This window comes from Rhyacophila brunnea, unplaced genomic scaffold (assembly GCF_057557595.1).
Source record: "Rhyacophila brunnea isolate RB1 unplaced genomic scaffold, BYU_Rbru_1.0 scaffold_18, whole genome shotgun sequence".
NCBI classification, from domain to species: Eukaryota; Metazoa; Arthropoda; class Insecta; order Trichoptera; family Rhyacophilidae; genus Rhyacophila; species Rhyacophila brunnea.
The window spans coordinates 18,508,309-18,529,003 of record NW_028232837.1 but is presented as its reverse complement, the minus strand read 5'-3'; the positions used below and the strand labels follow the sequence as shown (position 1 = coordinate 18,529,003).

The following is a 20,695-nucleotide window of genomic DNA, read 5'->3' as shown; positions in this document are numbered from 1 at the left end:
AATATTTAGTTAATATATATTTACCACATTTAGAAGTATAGGTAAATAAAATATACCAAACAATTATTGTACAATAAAATAAACACGTAGATAATCCGCATGCACAGCATCTAGAATCCGCACACTGCTGATGTGGATATAACTGTAGTTTAGTAATGATTACAATAGCCGAGCCGGGGTGAGTTGTTGGCCTGTAATGTCGTGTGTCAAAGGAAGTGCAAAAAAATTGCATGTTGTTTTTCAATGTGTGTTTGGACCTAATAAGTTGAGCAGGTGGCTAACATCTATTTCTCGTAAAAACAAAAATCTGTTAATACAACGCCACTCTGTGATTATCTTCTTAGGATCGGACATGGTAAAATAAAAATATATTGGCAATTTACATAATTAAAACATTGAGATTAATGTTTTGAAGTGCTTTATTTCGTAATATAAAATAAGTTAGTAATACAAAAACGGTTTCAATAGCATTATGAAGGCAACAAGATAAATTAAAATGAAATTATACCAACTGTAACATTGGTAAAGTTTAAACTGGATTCAATACAGAGGTGGTGAGTATTTTAAAACAAAGTAGTGTAGCTAGATATAAAAAAAATCAATTCGAGTTCCTTTAGATATAAGCAAAGGAATCATAACAATATAACATAATATTTGTATTATACTTCTACGTAATATGGCCTGGACATCAGAGATCGTCAGCCCCTGCTTAGTGTGATTTTATTTTGGGACACGCTTTTAGCTAAACTTTGCTTAGGTTTTAAGTGATAATAGTTTTTGCAAGTGTCATCGCACCCGAACAACTATTTGAACGTAGTTATGCAGAATGTAGCCAGTCCACAATAATGTTGAGCTGAGATAATGGCACTTTAGCAACAACATGATATTAAAAATGTATGTAAAATTGTAAATAGTATTTTATTTCAAGAATATTTTTTTTGCGGCTTGGCTACTTTCAGCAGAACGTAGAGAACACCTTCTCGCATCTGATCTATATCTCATTTTTTTATTTTTTGTAGACTGGCTACTTTCTGCATAACTATGTCCAATTTAAGATGGAGCCAATGAGATTTTATTTCACTGTACTACAGTTCAACAGTAGTTTCAGTTGTCGAGAGAGAAAGGTCGGGATAGAAATTCCTGAAGGACGGCTGTGCAGTCGGCGATGGACCAGAATGGTCCGTGACACCAGTTTATGTAAGTTGTACAGCTAACTTCATGAATGTCCAAACTGACAGTGGTAAAAATGATGATAAGGGTGGGTATTTTCGATAATAAAATAAAATCTCATCAATTTCCTAATAATTCACAATATATAAAAAAAAATGTCAGCTATACAAAAGCTATTATAAAATGTGTACAAATCTATATATTTAGAATTCTTCTGTGGATTTGATTTTTGTTTATTAAATTTATTCTGACATTTGTTATAGGTATTTTTCAGCGAACCTGTCAATCATTTGAGATCCAAATGATTATGGTACAAAACTAAAAAAAAAACATAATAGGAATGAAGCCAATCGTGTTTTATTTGCCATGGACATGGTTTAATATTCTGTATATAATATATCTGATATTCATTGTCAGTAAATGTTAACAAATGAAAGACGCAATGTTAAATTACAAGCAATAGATAATATACATGACTAATACACAACTTCAAGATAGGTACGTATTTATCTATACCCAATTTCCGTTACGTTACCTTCATCATATTATTATTAATACATGGGCTTATAAATTTCAATTCTCAATTCAAATAATTTAAAATGACAAACACACATAGGTTATAGTTGTGGATCCTTGTAACTTGCAGCTGTGCAATAGTCTGATGCGATTTTATGAGTATTGATGGTTTTATGCCTTCACTGCTGCTTTAACTTGGGCCTGTTGGAATTCTTGTTGCAATTTGGCAAGTGTTTTCGCATGATTCTCTTGTTTGGTGTCTAAAGTTGCGATTAATTCATCGGTTCTCTTTAATTCTTTACCAATAAACTCCATTCGTTTCTCCACATTTTGGCGAGCATCTGTTAAATCTTGCTTTATTAGAACGGGCCCGATGAGTTTATAAACTTCCGAGTCTTTTTTAAGGAGATCTAGTTCTTCTTTCACGACTTTATTTTCGTTAAATCGTCCATCGAGGAGTTTTCGTTGACTGATGGCTTTGTGAAATTCTTTTTGGGCACCTTTGTAAACATCCAGCTCTTTCTGTAATCTTTTTTGAATATCTTCCATTTTAGATGAGCTTCCACAAATTGGATTTAAATAGTAATAAGTGCAACTCCAATTTACTTGTCAGTAAAAAAATGTGCTCACAATAGAAATCACTCAATTTCAACTCAACAAGAACAAAACCAGGTGTTGTTGTCTATGGTTTGGGGATCGCAAAAGAGTATAGACAATCAGCTGTCATATTATTGTGGTCAAAATAAAAGCTTGCACAATATAATATCTAATGAACTTGAAAAAATGATAATGATCGTAAAAAGATGTTATAATATTTAATTTTAATATATTATAATATTTAGCGTGTTTGTATAATTTGTCGTAAAATTCAAAAAATCATTACTGATCAAAATTAATAAGTGTTTAAAGTATCTAAATTTAAAAGTAACAAAAAGCAATGCATAAACCGTCCATATTTTTATAGACGTGACAATAAAGATGTCAATGAAAACTAATAGATTCAAATTATTTAAAATGAAAAACACAATAAAAGTTATATATGTGCTGTTTTATTGTAGTTAATTATATATAACTTACATTTTTTTTGTATATTTTATACGATGAAACTATTAAGTCGGAGCTTTTAAACGTACATAAGAAGACATCGGTTTTAATGTCGGTGAAATTGTAGAAGCACCGTCAAGTGTAATTATTGTAATTTAGATTGCTTTCAACAATTCTAATTTATTATAATGAAAATTATAATTTTTAAATTAATTTATTGATGCTAAAAATATCTGTACGAATAAAATAGAAATTAAATTAAAATTTTTATAGATGAAACATTCGCCTGCAGCCGTCAACAGCAGAAATTTTAATATATAAACGTCAAAATCCTCATCCTTTTCGCGCGTAGTTTGCTGTTTATGTTTGTTTAAATTTTTTTATAAAATGATGGACCCCGATGTCCAAAAAGTACACATGCAAAACTTGGAGCAATACGTTTTAGATGAAAATAAAATAGTGACAAGCAAGTGGCTCAGTAATAATCTGTCTTTGCATATAAATGTGGCCAAAAAGTTGATGGAGGATTTCCTTGATAACCAACGTTCGAAACGCAAAGATGCAGACTTGGTTATTACTTATTTTGTATCTGGGATTTTGAAGGATCAGAAAGGTCTAACCTCCACAGTTGTAAACGATAGTGACTTGAAGGATTTGAAAGCGTCATTAGAATCAGTTCTTTCTGAACATATTTACAGCATACAAAGAACAGAAACGAAAACAGATTCGAATGCTCTGTATTTGGCAGGTCAATGCGATGATTTTTGTCTCGGTGGCATAAAGAACGATTCAATTTGTAAGAGGACCCGTAATGAATTATCTTCGTTGCGATTAGGAGCATATCCTGCATCGGCAGCTCCTGTTGGTAAAACGGTACAAAAAAACAATCCACAGGCTAAAGAAACAGTTGTAAAAAAAGAATTAGTGAAAGAAGAAGTGACGCATAATGGAACAAATGGAAAAGAGTCAAATAATAAAGTTACAGCGCCGAAAAATGGTGATATAAAAAAGAAGGAGACGACGGTAAATGTTGGAAAAGGTAAAAATAGTATTGCTGGATTTTTTTCAAAGCAATCCAGTAGTCCTAAAATTGTTAAAGCTATTCCAAAAACGGAACCCGGGCTATCGAAGGGTAAAAATGAAGAAAGTAAAAATAAGAAAGATGGTTTGAATACTATTTCTTTTCCAAAGGTTGAAAAAACTGTCAGTAATGGTGATGGTAAAGTTACATCTCCTGATAAAGATAAGCAGAAAAAACCAGAAGAAGTGAAACTGGAAACTAAAACTAGTACAAGTAGTAAAAATAAGAAACAAAATGATAAAAAGAAAAGTTCAAAGAGTCCGAAAGAAGCTCCTAAAAAACGTAAAAGAATTCAATGTTTCGACAGTGACAGTGAAAAGGAATCCGGTTCTGACGACGACATCTTTAAATCCTCTTCTCCCGAACCTGTCAATAATACCCCGCTATCCGACGATGAAGATATGATTCCTGCAACACCGGAAGTATCAAAACCGACTGCCAATAAACTGTCCCTGAATTCTAGAAAACGGAAAAAACTCATTGACAAAATGTATATGAAGGATGATGGGTATATCTTGACGGTCAAGGAAGAGGTGTACGAAAGCTGCTCCGATGAAGACGTCACCGAGGAAACTAAAAAAGTGACTACTCCAGTTAAATCTGCGCCATTGAAGGTGGAAAATAATGAAAATAAGAAACCTAATAACGGCGTTGAGTCGAAAAGCAAAGCAAAGAAAAAGACTTCGCCACAAGGACAGTCGAAGCAGTCCAATCTGATGAGTTTCTTTACCAAGAAGTAATGAATTATAATAATTTCATGTTTTAATTTGTAATTTATTGTTCGTAATTTGTTCTTATCCTCTTGCATTAATTATTTACTGGTGGCCATCAAAGTAATAATTATTTAAGCGTCAATTACATTGAGCTTCTTTACGAGTTGTTTGTTGGCGAATTTAAAAGTGCGCGATTCAGCTACTGCGATTTGATGATTACACACAAAACTTTCCATTTGCTGAGAAGCCACAAGCCAGTGACTATTTTGACAGAACGTAGTTGGTTTTTTTATTGGGAGGTTGCTACTGCGCAGACGCAGTAGGCCCACACGCCGGCGTGTAGTGTGTAAAGTTGACCGGCTTTCAACTTTTCTCGGTAGAGTGCTTACAACCTGCTTGTTAGCTTGTTCGATGACTACACTGGGCGACTTTACAGGCAGAATATAAATTCGCCAACAAACAGCTCATAAAGAAGCTCAATGTAATTGACGCTTTATTGATGTATTTAATAATTTTGCACATGTTAAATAAATTTTATAATCCATGTTCATATTATTGAAAATATGTGTGGACCAAATCAGTTGTAAGTTATTCGTAAACAATGTCTATACAGAGGGGGTCATTGTAGCCGGTTGTCAACTATTGATTATTGGATTAGTATTAACCTGGCTTTTGTGACCATCCTTGTATACAAAACTCAGCATAATAAACAATGACATATTAAATGGACGACTCACTTCATACCCGGCGAGCACGAGAAATTGTGCATGAAAGTCATTCACAGATGTATAGGTAGATGTCACGTGACCATTGATGTATCCGTTTCCATTATGCGATACAAGCTTCGAGAATTTATAGTAATATAACCTTTATTGTAATGGCGTATTAGTGTCATGACTCATTGCGTTAGAAACAGATTCTCGGTTACTTACGACTTCTCGGAGATTAGACGCAAGTGAGCTCAGCGAATCACAGGCGACTGACTGTCCAATGGTACCTGTCATTCAATTGCATTGAATAAACATTCATCAATATCTTAAAATGGCATTTTATAAATAATAAATAATACTAATACATGCAAAGTGATATCCCATCTTTCTTGGAGTGTTTAGTAGATTTTTTTACAATTTTTAACTAGGCACATTGGCATTTTGTAACACAATAATAACGGTGGAGTCGAAACCTGACAGTCAGAAATTTTGTATGGGCAGACCCAGCGGTGTCGCCAGACCGCTTGCAAGCAGAATGTTCATTTGAGCGTAGGATACCGATATTAAAATATGAATTTCGCCATCCGGCAGACCCGACACAAAGTGAGTGTCATTTTATTTTCTAGATGCTTCGTCCATATTAATGTCATTGATAATAAAGTCCAGACTAGAAAATATCCCAGACACTATATTATAATATGTCTTCTGATAAAATTAACTACATGAGTACATTTGGTGAGACACAGAAATTTAGCACACAAAGATGACGAAGAATAGAAAAACTAGTATGTGAATAAAATTTCTCAATGATTTCATTCTTGGTCCCAAATAGTAAAATGTCTATTTCACTTTCATATTATGCCTAGTCCAGATAAAGATACGTCGGTTCAGTGAACATTGTATACAAACTGTTGGAAAGTTGTATCAAGATTGTTTACGAACATTTCATTTAAGGTGACGCATCAGTGAAACGGCAAATAATTTTCAACTGTAGGCGCGACGAAATTTTGGACTCGCTCGCATTCAGTGAGAGAACGTCGAGTTAGAAACACGTCACTTTGCTTCGTGATGGCGACGGGCCAATTAATTCTTAAATCGTGTAAAGATGACTAAAAACGTTACCCATTTACTTTAAAAAGAAAACATGTCAATGAATATATTATTATTGTTACTAATAGAACAATAAACAGAACATAAAATGGACGTATGTTGGATTTATTTGACAAATAATATTTCGTGTGACAGGCGTCATTTGCACCCGCGACCCGCAATCCGCGCATCGCCTAGCAACGATCTTTTTAGACCGTGCCTCAACTGATGTACGGCCTTAATATATTATGTTTTGATACAAATGACCTTGGTTTTTTGATGTTCTTAGTCTGAGGCTAGGCTTTAATGAATCAAATTTTCATTTTTTGAAATTACTTATAGTAGAACAACTCTACTGCGTACGAATTACATAGGGTAAATATAATTATTGTTACCGTTTTCATTTCCGACTGTTCTTACATGAAGTTCATTGCGTCGTTTTCTCGCTTGTCGTTATAGCTTTGTCATATTTTCTGTCATAACCGTTGAATTTCACGCTTACATATGTGGTATGTTTATAATATATTGTGACAATCAACCATTCAGTATTTTTTATGCTATTGATTTTATTAATCTGTAAAGGTATTGTGTTTTAAATGATTACACATTTTCATCCTGTTTATTTTTTATAATTATAGTATGTACTACTGATGCGATCATGTTAATTATTTTTAATAATGAAGGGCTTAATATTTTACCCGATTGATAATTATTAATATGGTAAATTAAATAAAGAATGTTTAAAACTGTACTAGTCTATTATTTACCTTCATTCTACTTTGTCAGATCCTCAGTTGGAGCATAGACACCATGCGATGCCTTCAAGAATTCCTGTCACTCACTAATCTTACCGGGCCATGCAAGCATTCCGTAGCTCTGCCGTATACGCCCTGTGAATGGTATTTAGCAGTCTTCTAAGACACTGGAATCCATTTTGCTTGGATGGCTAGATTTAAATTCTCTTGAGGTATCACAACACGTGACTAAACCATGTCTAATGTCGCTTCTTCACTATCAATATAATCAGAAGCTACATAGTTCGCCCTTGTCTCCTTGTTACTCTTGAAGTTATATCAGTGCACATCCAGTATCCGCGGTAGACATCCATTTTTGAAACTCAATATACGGTTGCCCTGGTCCTTTATAAGGTGCCAATACTCCATACCGTAAAGTATGTTGGAATGCAAACGTTAAGCGTATAAGCGTTAAGCGTATTTGGCCTCAGCCTCCCAAATACCTACCGACACTGTCAAACGGTGTCATCCTCTAAGGCAGTGTTTCCCAAAGTGTGGTACGCGTACCCCCTGGGGTACAGGAAGAGTGGTGGGGGTACGCGCTGCACCGGGCTTTGGCTGCGCCTGTTGCAACTAGCATTTATGCCGTGTCCACACTGGCAACCTCATTAAATTTCACAATGATTAACAAAATTTGTTTGACCAAAAATTATCTTAATCGAAATTTAATGAGGTTGCCAGCAACTTGTTGCCAATATGGACACGGGTTTTATACGAAATCAATACAACATCCATGCTAGAAGGTTTATCGCATGCGGAAGAAAAACAATTGTTTGAATTAGCTTCAGACGGATTCTTGAAAAATAAATATAAGGAGTGTACTTTAACATCATTCTGATTTCAAATACAACATGTGTATTCAGTTTTAACAGAGAAAGTCCTGAAATACATCTTGCCTTTTCCAACTTCATATCTATGTGAAGTTGCTTTTTCAGCATTTGTAGACATTAAGTTAAAAAAAAGGAACAAGCTTTTGGATGTGGAACCCCGTATCTCAGATTAAAATTAACAAACAGGAAACTAAATTATGATGATCTGTTTCAACATAAACAATTTCATTCTTCTCATTGTTAATCATCATCAGCCTGAATCTATCCACTGCTGGATGAAGGCCTCTTCAAGCTGCTTCCACTTCTCTCGATCCTGTGCGTTGCGTTGCCACGTACTTCCGCAGAACTTTATCATTTCATCGATCCAGCGGCCTCTAGGTCTACCTTGCGGGCATTTTGTACCTCTTGGATACCACTGGATGACTAAATTTGTCCAACGATTGTCTCGTCTTCGAGCTATGTGTCCAGCCCATCTCCATTTAAGGCTTTTAATGAACTCTATTACATCGCAAACCCTTGTCTGCTTCCTTATCCACTCATTCCTCTTGTCCTTTCGCGTTATGCCCAGCATGCACCTCTCCATACCACGTTGTGCTACTCTAAGTTTCTGGATCTCTCTTTTACTTGGGGTCCATGTTTCACACGCATATGTGATTACGGGAAGCACACACTGGTTAAACACTTTGCGCTTTAGGCACAGTGGTAGGTCACTTTTGAAGACATTATTCAGGCGGCCAAAAGCATTCCAGCCTAGCTTTACTCTGCGAACAATTTCATCAAATATACATCCATCTATAGACACTTGTTTTCCAAGATAGATGTAGTTTTTCGAGCTGAGTGCCATTCATTGATGAGGATCTCTTTTTGGCCTGCAAAGCAGTTGAACATGACTTTCGTCTTTGTTACATTTATTTTCAAACCTACTTTGTTGCTTGCTTCAGCGAGTTCCTGCATCCTGCTTTGGAGGTCTTCTGAGTCTTGCGAGAAAATTACTATGTCATCGGCAAAGCGCAGATGACTCAGGTATTGTCAAGTATTAGACACAGGTACTCAGGTATCATTGATTATAATGAATGTTATTTATAATATAACTTTTATTTATATTTTATTATGAGTGAATTTTATTTTTCGTTTATTATTATTTTGTTTATGTAGGTAGGTACTAAAAAAGAAAAAAAAAATATATTTTGATTGTTATTAAAGTATATGCAATTTTTTTTGACGAGGGGTACTCAGTGTTACGAAAAATATAGAAGGGGTACACAGATGTCGAAAGTTTGGGAAACACTGCAAGGAAACTCAAAGGAGTATCGAGTTGCCTTATAGCAATATATTCAGTTGTCAAAAAGTGCAATAAATTGATAAAACAGGTGGAATTATCAGTGGGTCACATATATAGGGATTGCAATACCGAATGAAAATGTCAATACCGGTTTTTCAGTATTTCTTATTGAATACCGGTATTTCTTAAACATTAAAAAAAACAGTAGGTGCTTATCAATAAATATAGCTATTAAAATCTTTTTAAAATATTATTTTATAGAAAAAAACCTACATAGCTACATTTATTATGTTGACATTTAAAAATATGTATTGATCATAATAATTGTAGAACTAGCGATTTTTTACAAATAATTAGATTGATAATTTTAACTAAAGCCCTCAAAAGTTCATCAAGTGCAAATAAGTCCGGCTGCAGGAAAAACTTCTTAAATTCAACGCTTGTACAGTCATCAATAATTATTATAGAATAATTGAACATTTTTGTCACGGATATTTTCTATTTCGAAATAATATTATGATAATTCATCTTCTTCTTAGTGTATAGCTTTTTACGTATAAATGGAGCTCCGGGGCTGGGCCCCCTATCTCCTTCATCTCTTGGTAAATTTGGTTTGGTAAGTTTTGGCTGTTAGTAAATTTTTTTTTTTTTGGGTGTTAGTTATAACATAGTCGTAGTGATACCAGATGGAAGTCTCCCACAGGAGACCGCCGCAAAGGGCAGACCGAACTATCAACTTTCCCATTACACCACAGCCTATGTCCACTCTTCGCGGTTCTCGCAACCCTCGGCCGATTAGAGCCCGCCTCAAAAATCCGAAATTCGTCTACGCTCCCGCCAAACCACAGACGCGGTCTACCAAAAATGGCCGCTCGAAACAGCGCTGTCGATAAAACAAGGAGGTTCGCGACCGACACGAAAAACAGGACGCGTGCGAAAATCTCTCTCGTTTCAGACGTCGACCAGCCAGCATCTCTCTCTCGCCTCGGACCCCGAACAAGAAGCATCTCCAGATTCTCCAGCCAAGCCGCAAGCCCCGATCCTCTCTTCGATTGGCCGCCGGACAGCCAGCATCGTCTCTGCTCGCCTCGGACGCGAAGCTAAGTCAGCATCTCCAAGTCTCGAGCAACAACCAGCCAAGAAGACCGCGTTGGCGCCAAGCAAGCATCAAGCTAACCGCCAGCAAAAACCGCCTATACCCTGCAACTAACTAACTACAAATGCGATATAATAAACTGCCAGTAACAACCTCAACGTGCGTTTCTCTCAATTCCACCCCGCTTCTGGCCTGCCAGTGAAACGGCTTTCACCATTCTCCTCGACGGAGAAAGGCCGGTATCAGTAGTACACAGTGTACATACATAATAATACAGCACAATACAAAATAATACAACAGAACGCATGTTTCATCTGCACAGTGTGTATATAATCTTCCACCGATGCTCGGTTGTATCACCCGAGCAGTATTTTATCTTTTATACTTTACACCCCCTAAAAAGTCAGGGGAGGAAGGTTCCTATCGTCCGCGCAATAGCGACGGGCGGCAGGTTGCCCTTCATCTTTTATTATCCTCGGGGTGGGGTCGAACATCAGTGTTCTTTCCCCTTTTTTATGATTGGTTTTATGAAACAGGGGTTTCAGTCGCTCGGGTTGAGGGAGTCTGTAGTTGGGATGTGAGGGGAACTATGGTGGTTTGTCGTCAAGGATCGCCCTCGGTCTCCCATAGGCGTAGTCTGTGTCACTTTTGTCGTTGGTTAATAAATTTTGGATGGTCGGGTTGGGATGACCTGGGATTTGTAGAATTTCTCTGACAGTTTCATGACGTTGTCGTGGATAGGTTCTAGGTTGAGGTCTCTGTGCAGTGTAGATCCGCGCACGAACCAGGGTGCGTTTGTGATTCTACGCAGTGTTTTATTTTGTATTATCTGTAGAGTTTTCAAGTATTTTAGGTTTGAATAGGCCCAGGTGGGGCATGCATATGTCATTATGGGTCTAGTGATAGCGGAGTATAGCAGAAGTTTTGCTCGCGTAGACAGTCTACTTTTGTTCCCCATCATGGGTTGAAGTCGTGCGTTTATTACCGCGGCTTGGCGTTTTTTGATATTAATGTGTGGGTTAAAAGTGAGTCTTTTGTCTATGGTGAGGCCTAAATATTTGACAGATTTGTCTCAGGGGATGGGGTGAGAGTGCATTACGATTTTTTTAACATTATGTGAGTGTCTTTTGTTCATGCGTTTGGCAAACATGACGGCTACGCTTTTTGATGGGTTGATTTTAATTCGCCATTTTGTCGCACCTGTTGGAAATCTGGTTAGCCGAGGTCTGGAATGATTTGGTGGCTTTACGGAAATCGATCGATCTTGATAAGATAGCTGTATCATCCGCGTATTGAGCTAGGATGGTAGAGTTACCGGTGCTGTCTGGGGGAATCGTTATGCCCCGTGTGTACAGGTTGTACAGGGTGGGACCTAGCACGGATCCTTGTGGGACTCCGGCTGTTGGTGTTTTTGTTGTGGATCTGATACCGTTTAATTTAACATTGAAGGTTCTATTCCGAAGAAAAGAGCTTATCAAGTTAATCATTGTTTTATCGAGTCCTGAATCTGATAATTTAACAATAAGTCTTTTGATCGAGACTTTGTCAAAGGCTTTTGCGATGTCTAAGAAGAGTACTGTTGTGAAGACTTTTTTGTTAAAGGATTCGGTTATGTATTCTATAACCCTGAGTAATTGGTGGTTGGTTGAATGCCTTGCTCTGAAACCGTGTTGGATGTCCGGGATGAGGCTTAGTTCATCGATCATGATTTGAAGTCTGGATTTTATGACTCTTTCAAAGATTTTACTTAGGACTGGACAGGCTGATTGGTCTGTGATTTTCAGGTTTAGTTAGATCTTTGCCGGGTTTTGCAAATCAAAAACAGTTCCGTGATCTTTAACAATGGTATTATATCGTTGAGGGTCAGAAATCACTCTCTTTTTTATATTTTTTTCTAGCCTACCAAACACTCTATCCGGAGGAATAAATTAGTGGCCCACAACTGGAAACAGTACTTCCACAGTTTTTATACGTGATGGCGCATGACTCTGAAGCCATTTCGACAACATACACATTACCGTTATATTTTTATTCTGACCCCCACAGCCGTCGGCGACAAGCCTTAACTTGGTGATGCAATTATTAAAATTTGTATTTAGGAGATGGTGAAATACCGCACTCGCTATTTCGTTCGAGCTTTTCGGTCTATCAATTTCATTTCAAACGTAACTGTGGACGTTTTCCGGTGTTAATGACATTTTGGAACTACCGGTGACATTACAAAAATGGTAAAAACTCCCTTGTCGACTAAAATATGCCATCTGGTCGTGCAGTTTTGGCAGAGATAAATTTTTTTGGCAATCAAAGCTCATTGTTAATAAATCTGTCTCGTCCTCTTGCAAAATTGCATAAAAGGCCTTATATTATTGAGACGGTGGATACGGGACAGTATAATGACGTCTTTTTTTTCTTTATCGTCCGTTGCATTTTTTAGTCGCTCTCTATATTCACTGCATGTAGAGCACTTACTTATCTGTCATTGGAGACCCAAACGATGAATTAAATGTTCTATTAAAAATGTCTCGAAAATATTTTGCTTTCACTTGTAATTCTATTTGGGTTCCGCTATTATACATCTTCCATAACTTCGTGATATTTAGTTCCGCCGATAAGTATACCTGACTCTGCGTCTTATTCCGGCAGTAATGTGGCTCACTACCTTTTAACTCCTTTATAAATGCAACAACACTTGCTCTTTTCCCTATAAAACTCGCATGTGCCTTATCCCCGCCTCTTCTCTCGGTGGGAAGTTTTCCCGCGCTATTTTGAAAGCGCTTCACAACACCTTGGATTCTACCTTTTTTAATGTTTAAAATACCCAAAAAGGTTTTTTGGCATACGGGAACCAAAGCACCAGTTTGACTTCTTCGGGCATAATATTTTATATTGAAAGATTTTTTTCTTTCAGCCCCACTGTGTGACATCACTGAAACTCCTTTACAATACTTCACTATAAATGTATCTTGAGCAAGTTTCACTGCCTTTTCATAAAATGCAGTATGGAAATGTCTAATATCAGTTCCATTTAATGAACTGCACTTGAAGTTCTTAGTGTCATGATTACACTGAGGATACTCGGGCAATTTTTTAGATGAATATCTGCAACAAATTATGAAAAATACAATAATTAATAACTTTGAAAATAAAAAGTAAAGATAGAGGTTAATAAAATATACAAAAGTATAAAATAATGACTATACTTAGATATTATGTAAATATATATATAATGAGATTTATGGCGGTTATCTTAAATCAATTTATTATACTTATGGATTCGCTTAGAAAGTCATCAAGTGATTCAAAAATAATGTTCAATTATTAAAGATCCCAATAATATAATTTTTTGACACAAGCAAAATAATTATGTTAAAAATCTGTACTTAGAGATCTCATAATAATTACATCATGCTAAATATTCAATATATATCTACGGCATAATTTAAAAAAAGCATACGAAACAAAAAATAATATTATGAAACACCACTGGATTATTGAAACATCTATAGCAAAAATTAATATTAGGAATGTCAATTTTTAAATACCTTTCTTGGCGTAACACGTTACATTTCCGGCCAGCTGGATTTCTTAAACGCTTCCTTGATTCTCCTGGTAGAGATTCCGTTACACTTACTAATGAAACATCCATTATTAATTGGTAAAAACAATCAAATAGACGAAGCAAAATCAAGACTTTCTCACTGCACAGACACGAACGGTTTGACGCGGTTGTATAGAGATTTTACCGTACGTTTTAAATCAGTATTTGAATGGCGGCGTCTGATTGGTCGGTTAAGAAGAGACAATTTAGCGACTTGATACACCCCTGTTACAGGCAGGCTTCTCCCGGTGTAAAATAATCATTTAGTAGCTTAAGTCGAAACGTAACCCTGACCTCTAGAAACGGCTTCATAAAACATCTAATCTGATTCCTTGCTCAACCACGTAAGTATTTCTTTTTAATTTAAAAAGTAAAAATGATGATGGATGAAAGAGATAATCTTAAGACTAAATATAAGGATTTAAATATAATAAATTTTGCCGCGCATTGTGCGTGAAATCCTCGCGCGCCGGCGCCAGGGTCAGGCTCGTGATTCGCCGAATCAAAGATCACGCGATAAAATTTGGCCAATCACGAGAGTCCTTTTTTTGCTGGATGGCGTCGGTACGAGGAATTTAAAAAGAAAAGAAAAAAGGATGTTAGTAAGCGTCCCCTTTCCGATAGGATAGGACCTGCGAAACTTATTGTTAAAACAAAATATGTAAACGTTTAAAGAAAATGTAAAATATAAGAAGACCACGTTACGAGCACGAAAGACCGTGTTTTATTTACACTCCAACCGTTTGAATTTCTTTTTTTTTTGTGAATCCGGGGTTCGATGGACACCTGAGCTAGCCGCTGGAACCCCGGGGATCTCAATGGCGCCCAACGTGGGGCTCGAAGAATCGCATGGATTCTTCCGAACCCGCGAAATAAAATTTACGCCCGCGAACGCTAAATAAAAGTTTATGATCCAGGAGCCGGAACAACCAAGAAATGGTTAACTAAAAAGTGGACTCCGACGTAACCCTTATCGAAGAAGAAGTGCTGTCTCCAACATCAAACCGGGAGAGCCCTCTGGTGTTCGAAGACAGTCCACATACGGAGCTGACCGCGCCTAGCGTCGTGCTGGAGACCGTAGCTCCAGCGCGTCTCCAGTACGACGGATGGCTGCACAAATCCCACCTATGGAGACCAGACACATCATCGACGGTATCCAACGAGGAGGGCTCGTAGAGGCCACGGCCCACTCGCGACGAAAAACGGCGAGCAAAATGCCAATTTTCCTAGGGTATCACTAATATGTCGTGTACCCTAGTCGACCACGGGATGTTCGGTGAGGAGAGAAAAAGGAAACGCGAGGCCAGAGAGCCTCACAAGAGGACTGAAAAGGCGCGCAAGCTGAGAGGAATCGAAGCTGTGCGGGCGCAGGCTCGACCACGAGGAGATGAAGCAGGACCAGTCGCCAACCCTCTAGTCAAGGGTGAACGCCGAGTTGCTGTTGGAAGTTTCAGTGTAAACAGTGTAGTTAAAAGTGAAGATAATAATCGTAAATATCCGGAAATTCTTCTAATTACGGATAAAAAGTTAATTAAGGACCCACTTTCTGAGCCCTATAATCTTAAGTTCGTTAGTACGAAAAATGTCCATTCTAGTTTTAAAAATAACGCTCCGCAAAGTGACGCCAATTCTTTCCGTTCAAATAAAGTAAATATGAATGAATTCGAAAACATTAACATTGAAAATCGCAAACAATTTTATAAACGGGAAAGACGATATTCTACAGTAGCGCGAAACCTGTTTCAAAGTTACGCCGTGTTAATAATTTGAATCCAAAGAGAAACGAAGAAAATAGTATACGACCGTCACTATTATTTCTTTACAAATTACCAATCGTAAATTTAACATAGCGAAAACGGAACGGGAATAATAAGGCATCACTCGACGAAAGTTGTTATGTTAAATTTTAATAATAAGTTAAAATTAGGTATAAGAGGATGAAAGTAGAGATTGTATGCTTGTGATAAAAAAAAAAAAATGAGTCAATAAGCCGTAAATTTCTCAACGGGGTTTCAATAATGAAAAAATAATAATAATAATAAAACGTGAGAGGCACCGAAAATCGGCGCGGCGCGCCTTGGAATAGGATATCGGGCGCGTAAAACGAAACAATTTTTTTTTTTTAAATAAAACGGGTTTCACTAAAAATAAAGTTAATTACACAGTTTTAAGTGTACTGATTCAGAAATAAATATAATGAGAGGGTGGAATATTTAAATTTTTAATATCAATGTGATTTATACAGTCAATACAATGTTGCAAAATAATTATGGGTATTAGGGTAAAATATTAAAAGTGATAGTAAGTACCATAAGTACAATGGGAAGATTTTATATAAAATTAGTAGCCATTTAATGTATGGGGTAGGAGTAATTAATAAAGTAAACTCGAATAAATTTAAAGTACAGGAAGTCTAATGAACGAATAAATTACTAAAGAAAGAGAAAGAATAAATACAGATGAAGACAATTTGGAAGCACAAAGGGAGCCACCTCTCGAAGTAAGCGCATCCAAAGGCAGCGTAGCCGAAAATTCATGATACCAAAGCTTGATGGTGTGGAGAGTGCGCACTCTCCTTTCTCGCGCAGGTTCATGGAGAGACTAGGGACGTGACGCCTGAAAGATATCGTGAAACAACAAGAGGTACCTCCGAAGTGTAACCATCTACAAAGAAAAGAAAGGGAAAAGGATACTTATTGTAAACATCCATCCTATTACCTGTGGGGGAGCCGTGCCGCCGTCAACGAGCCTGGCCGTTGTACCGCTATACGATGCCTTGCCCGCAGTAATAGGAACAGATGGAGACATAGTACCTGTCCATCTATGAGGTGATACTCCAGAGACCAGCAGATCAGTGGAAAACTTTCCACAGAAGGATATCCGCTGCTCGGAACGAGCCTGGCTCAATAGTAACGCCACTACCACGCCCTGGTTGCAAAGGCAGACGACGCCAAACGAGGTACGCTCCTATTGCACCAGAAGAAGTAAAACGTAACACGAAATAATAATTCCGAACGAGGGCCAAACGTCTACAAATGTAGCCCCTAGGAATACAAAAGAAAGATTGGAAAGCGCGAGAGTCAAAGACTGCAGCTTCGCGACCCCTCCGCTGACTAATAAAAACGAATAAAATAACAAGAAAACCTAATTAAAACAAAGTAACACAAAATAAATGTACTACACTGAAATTAAATCAAACTCTGACCTATTCAAAAGTATCGCGAAAGCATTGCTTTGAGCTGAAAATAATAATCCAAAATAAATATAGAAAATAATAAAAATAGAGCTAAAGTATAGAGTTTTATGTTAGAATAGTTAGATTGTAGTTGAATTCTTTTATAAACTGTTTATCATGCCATGTACTTAACGGATGAACAAGGAATTGGATGGGTGGCCGATGAGATCAGGGCGTACCTTTCGACTTTAATCCAGATGGGGCGAATGATACACCCCTGTTACAGGCAGGCTTCTCCCGGTGTAAAATAATCATTTAGTAGCTTAAGTCGAAACGTAACCCTGACCTCTAGAAACGGCTTCATAAAACATCTAATCTGATTCCTTGCTCAACCACGTAAGTATTTCTTTTTAATTTAAAAAGTAAAAATGATGATGGATGAAAGAGATAATCTTAAGACTAAATATAAGGATTTAAATATAATAAATTTTGCCGCGCATTGTGCGTGAAATCCTCGCGCGCCGGCGCCAGGGTCAGGCTCGTGATTCGCCGAATCAAAGATCACGCGATAAAATTTGGCCAATCACGAGAGTCCTTTTTTTGCTGGATGGCGTCGGTACGAGGAATTTAAAAAGAAAAGAAAAAAGGATGTTAGTAAGCGTCCCCTTTCCGATAGGATAGGACCTGCGAAACTTATTGTTAAAACAAAATATGTAAACGTTTAAAGAAAATGTAAAATATAAGAAGACCACGTTACGAGCACGAAAGACCGTGTTTTATTTACACTCCAACCGTTTGAATTTCTTTTTTTTTTGTGAATCCGGGGTTCGATGGACACCTGAGCTAGCCGCTGGAACCCCGGGGATCTCAGACTCCTTATTTTTTCAAAAAGCGCGCTTGGCGACTCACGTCAATATTCATTTTGATTTTTTGATGAAATTGGGAGGAATTTGAAACTCTCAACTGGAAAAGTCGATAGATCTATCGATAGAGCATCTAAGTACATTCAAAACTAATTTTATCGAAAAATCGCCAGGAGCCAGTTTAGCGACTCAGCGCCTCATATAGAGATTTTTATATGGTATATTATAGGTAGAAACTTTTTTCCATATATTTCATGAATAAGAAATTCCGCTATTGGTATTTTCCTTCGGTATTGCAATCCATATAATTATTGTTTTACACGCTGTATTGTACTGTACTCTGGACTCCGAGTTATTTATTTGTGACAGGACTGCGCGGACTGTGCGTTGCTTTGTACATTTTCCTATTGGTACAATTTTTTATCATTGCTACATAAAAAAAAAGTTAAAGGAATTAAGAAAACGCCATATAAATATGAAATAATTATAATTTATTAGTGTGATCAAACATTTCACTCATTCAATTGAACACTTTCATATTTTCAAATATAGAATAATATTCTGCCTAGAGTATCTCGATTGGTCACAGCATCATTACAAGGCTGATTATCATTATATTGATTTAAGTATAGCTTCTAACAAAAGAAAAGGTTATAATTTCCACAGAAGAATAATAGCAAGTTTGCTTCATGTAGGTACATATTGCAAAAGGTGGTAAATTTTAATTTCTCTTTATATTAACTTCACATTACATAAAGAATAGAAAATGAATTGAAATTGTTACAAATTGGTATAAGATGACGATGATGATTGCTAAGTACAGATTTATTATACAAACATAAGCGTTTTTCACTGTCTCGGAGCATAATTTTACTGAAAAAGTCTGGTTTTTACTTTGTTTATTGGCGGCCTGTATTCTAGTGACACAATTGAAGCCTCATCACCATGAATGACTAATGTTGCATTTGGACAGTTTTGTATAAATTGTGAATGCAGTAATGATCTTTGCAAAATAATTTTTTTCTACAGCGACACTATATTTTAATTTAACATAATATGTTAAATTATATAAAATTAAATATTATTTATGTTGTTGTCTGCATTCATGATAATATCGTCATCGGAAAGTCAGTTTTGAGTTGAGTATGTCACGCGAAGCTTAAAATTATGTTTTTTAAGATGCAAAAGTCACCATGGAACATTAGTTAGTAAAATGTTGCTTAAATCCGAATTATTTGTTATTCACTGAATGACTTTCGATAACATCTTAACAAGCATATTGAGGTCATTATAGGCGGATAGACATTATTGATAGTATAAAAAATAAATCCTTCATTATAAATATAGAAGCAATAGTTATTAAACCTTGTATGGTGACTTACTGATTTGTTATTTGAAAACTTCTAATACGTGTCTGAAATAGGCAACAATAACAGGAATAGTTACTTTTGGTTGTCATAATAAGATCACTTTGGTCCAGATTATTAACAAGCAAAAGTCACCAAACCACATTGCCTCCGTCAAAACCTTCCAGATGTATTAATTAACATCAAAAAGTAAAAGTAGCCTAAAGACTTTATTCAGAAGACATGATAAAATTATGTGATGTAGATAAAACATTAAAATCTGATTTTTCGATATCTCGAAATGATGTTTTTTGAGTTGGTGACTTTTGCCTGAACAGTGACGATTATGATTATGTAAAATCAAAATGGCAGATGATATTTGTGTAAGTGGCAGTTCCTTCGATATAAAAATGATGAACAATAGTCGAAAACTAAAAATTCACATGGAAGATTGGAGTATCTAATGGCCCCTTAATGAGGACAGAACAGGTGTCTGCAACATCCGCGTTCAAAGAATTAAAATTTACTAAAATAAAGTATATTTAGCACGTCTCAAAACGTCATTTTGTAACATAGTAAATCATTAATGGCGAAGAGGCTTCAATTTATGAATTGGTATTCTTTACTTTTGGGAACATACTATGGTCATAAAATTCCCATTAAAATGGTGTTTTATCATTGAGTTACCTGCGATTGTGGTTGGCGGTTAGAGTAGTAGAAATTATTACAATCAAATCCAGCAGAAATGAGTATCTCACATTTTATTAAAATAAAAGGAGTCAAAAATATGTTTTATTTAGCATAGTAAATATTTCACTTACATTGGTGGTATACGGGTTCGGTTCATAGATGCTGTAGACGAGAGCATTCTCAGTAATATATTATGATAAATTAATATTTAATAATGTTATATTTTTATTGCGCAATCGTATGATAAATTTTACTTAACTGAATTTTTTCTAAATCTTCTATTTATAAATATTTCTCGAGACTTCACTGTTTGTTATTGATCACATTCTATGTTATGAATATTGCAGAGATACCATTCCGAAATACCATACATCTTATCACTCCATTGCTGTCTGCCAATAATGGAATATTTAAAAAAAAAGTAGATAATGTGTAGCAATAGCATTCCTACACGTAAAAGTCACCGCACGCCATTGATGTATACCCTGTCTCAACACTACTAGTAAAGAATATCAAGCAAATTCAAAACAGTTTGAAAGTACTTCAATGCCACTAGGTTTTTGTTTTTTTATATACTAAATTTATCAGAATATGAATTTTTTTACCATATTCATTTATTACAACCGAATACATAGTTCTGTCGTTGCTGTATATACAACATTACCAAACTGCTGTAAACGTCTATGAATGTAATTTAA

The 20,695-nt window shown here is 36.2% G+C and overlaps 2 protein-coding genes across 2 annotated transcripts; one reads left to right on the top strand and one right to left on the bottom strand.

Moving 5' to 3' along the window:
* Positions 1-401: 401 nt before the first annotated feature.
* On the bottom strand, positions 402-2,390 carry Pfdn6 (prefoldin 6). The gene has a single exon (XM_085945494.1). The coding sequence runs from the start codon at positions 2,233-2,235 to the stop codon at positions 1,858-1,860; it is 378 nt and encodes a 125-aa protein (XP_085801620.1). The 5' UTR covers positions 2,236-2,390; the 3' UTR covers positions 402-1,857.
* Positions 2,391-3,026: 636 nt separating this feature from the next.
* LOC147073277 (uncharacterized) lies at positions 3,027-7,066 on the top strand. Its single transcript, XM_085945288.1, has one exon. It carries the CDS (start codon positions 3,118-3,120, stop codon positions 4,549-4,551), a length of 1,434 nt encoding a protein of 477 aa, XP_085801414.1. The 5' UTR covers positions 3,027-3,117; the 3' UTR covers positions 4,552-7,066.
* Positions 7,067-20,695: the final 13,629 nt, after the last annotated feature.

What these genes read in the sequence shown, in the direction of transcription:
- LOC147073277 (XM_085945288.1), top strand. Translation starts at nt 3,118, where the DNA reads ATGATGGACCCCGATGTCCAAAAAGTACACATGCAAAACTTGGAGCAA.
- Pfdn6 (XM_085945494.1), bottom strand. Translation starts at nt 2,235, where the DNA reads ATGGAAGATATTCAAAAAAGATTACAGAAAGAGCTGGATGTTTACAAA.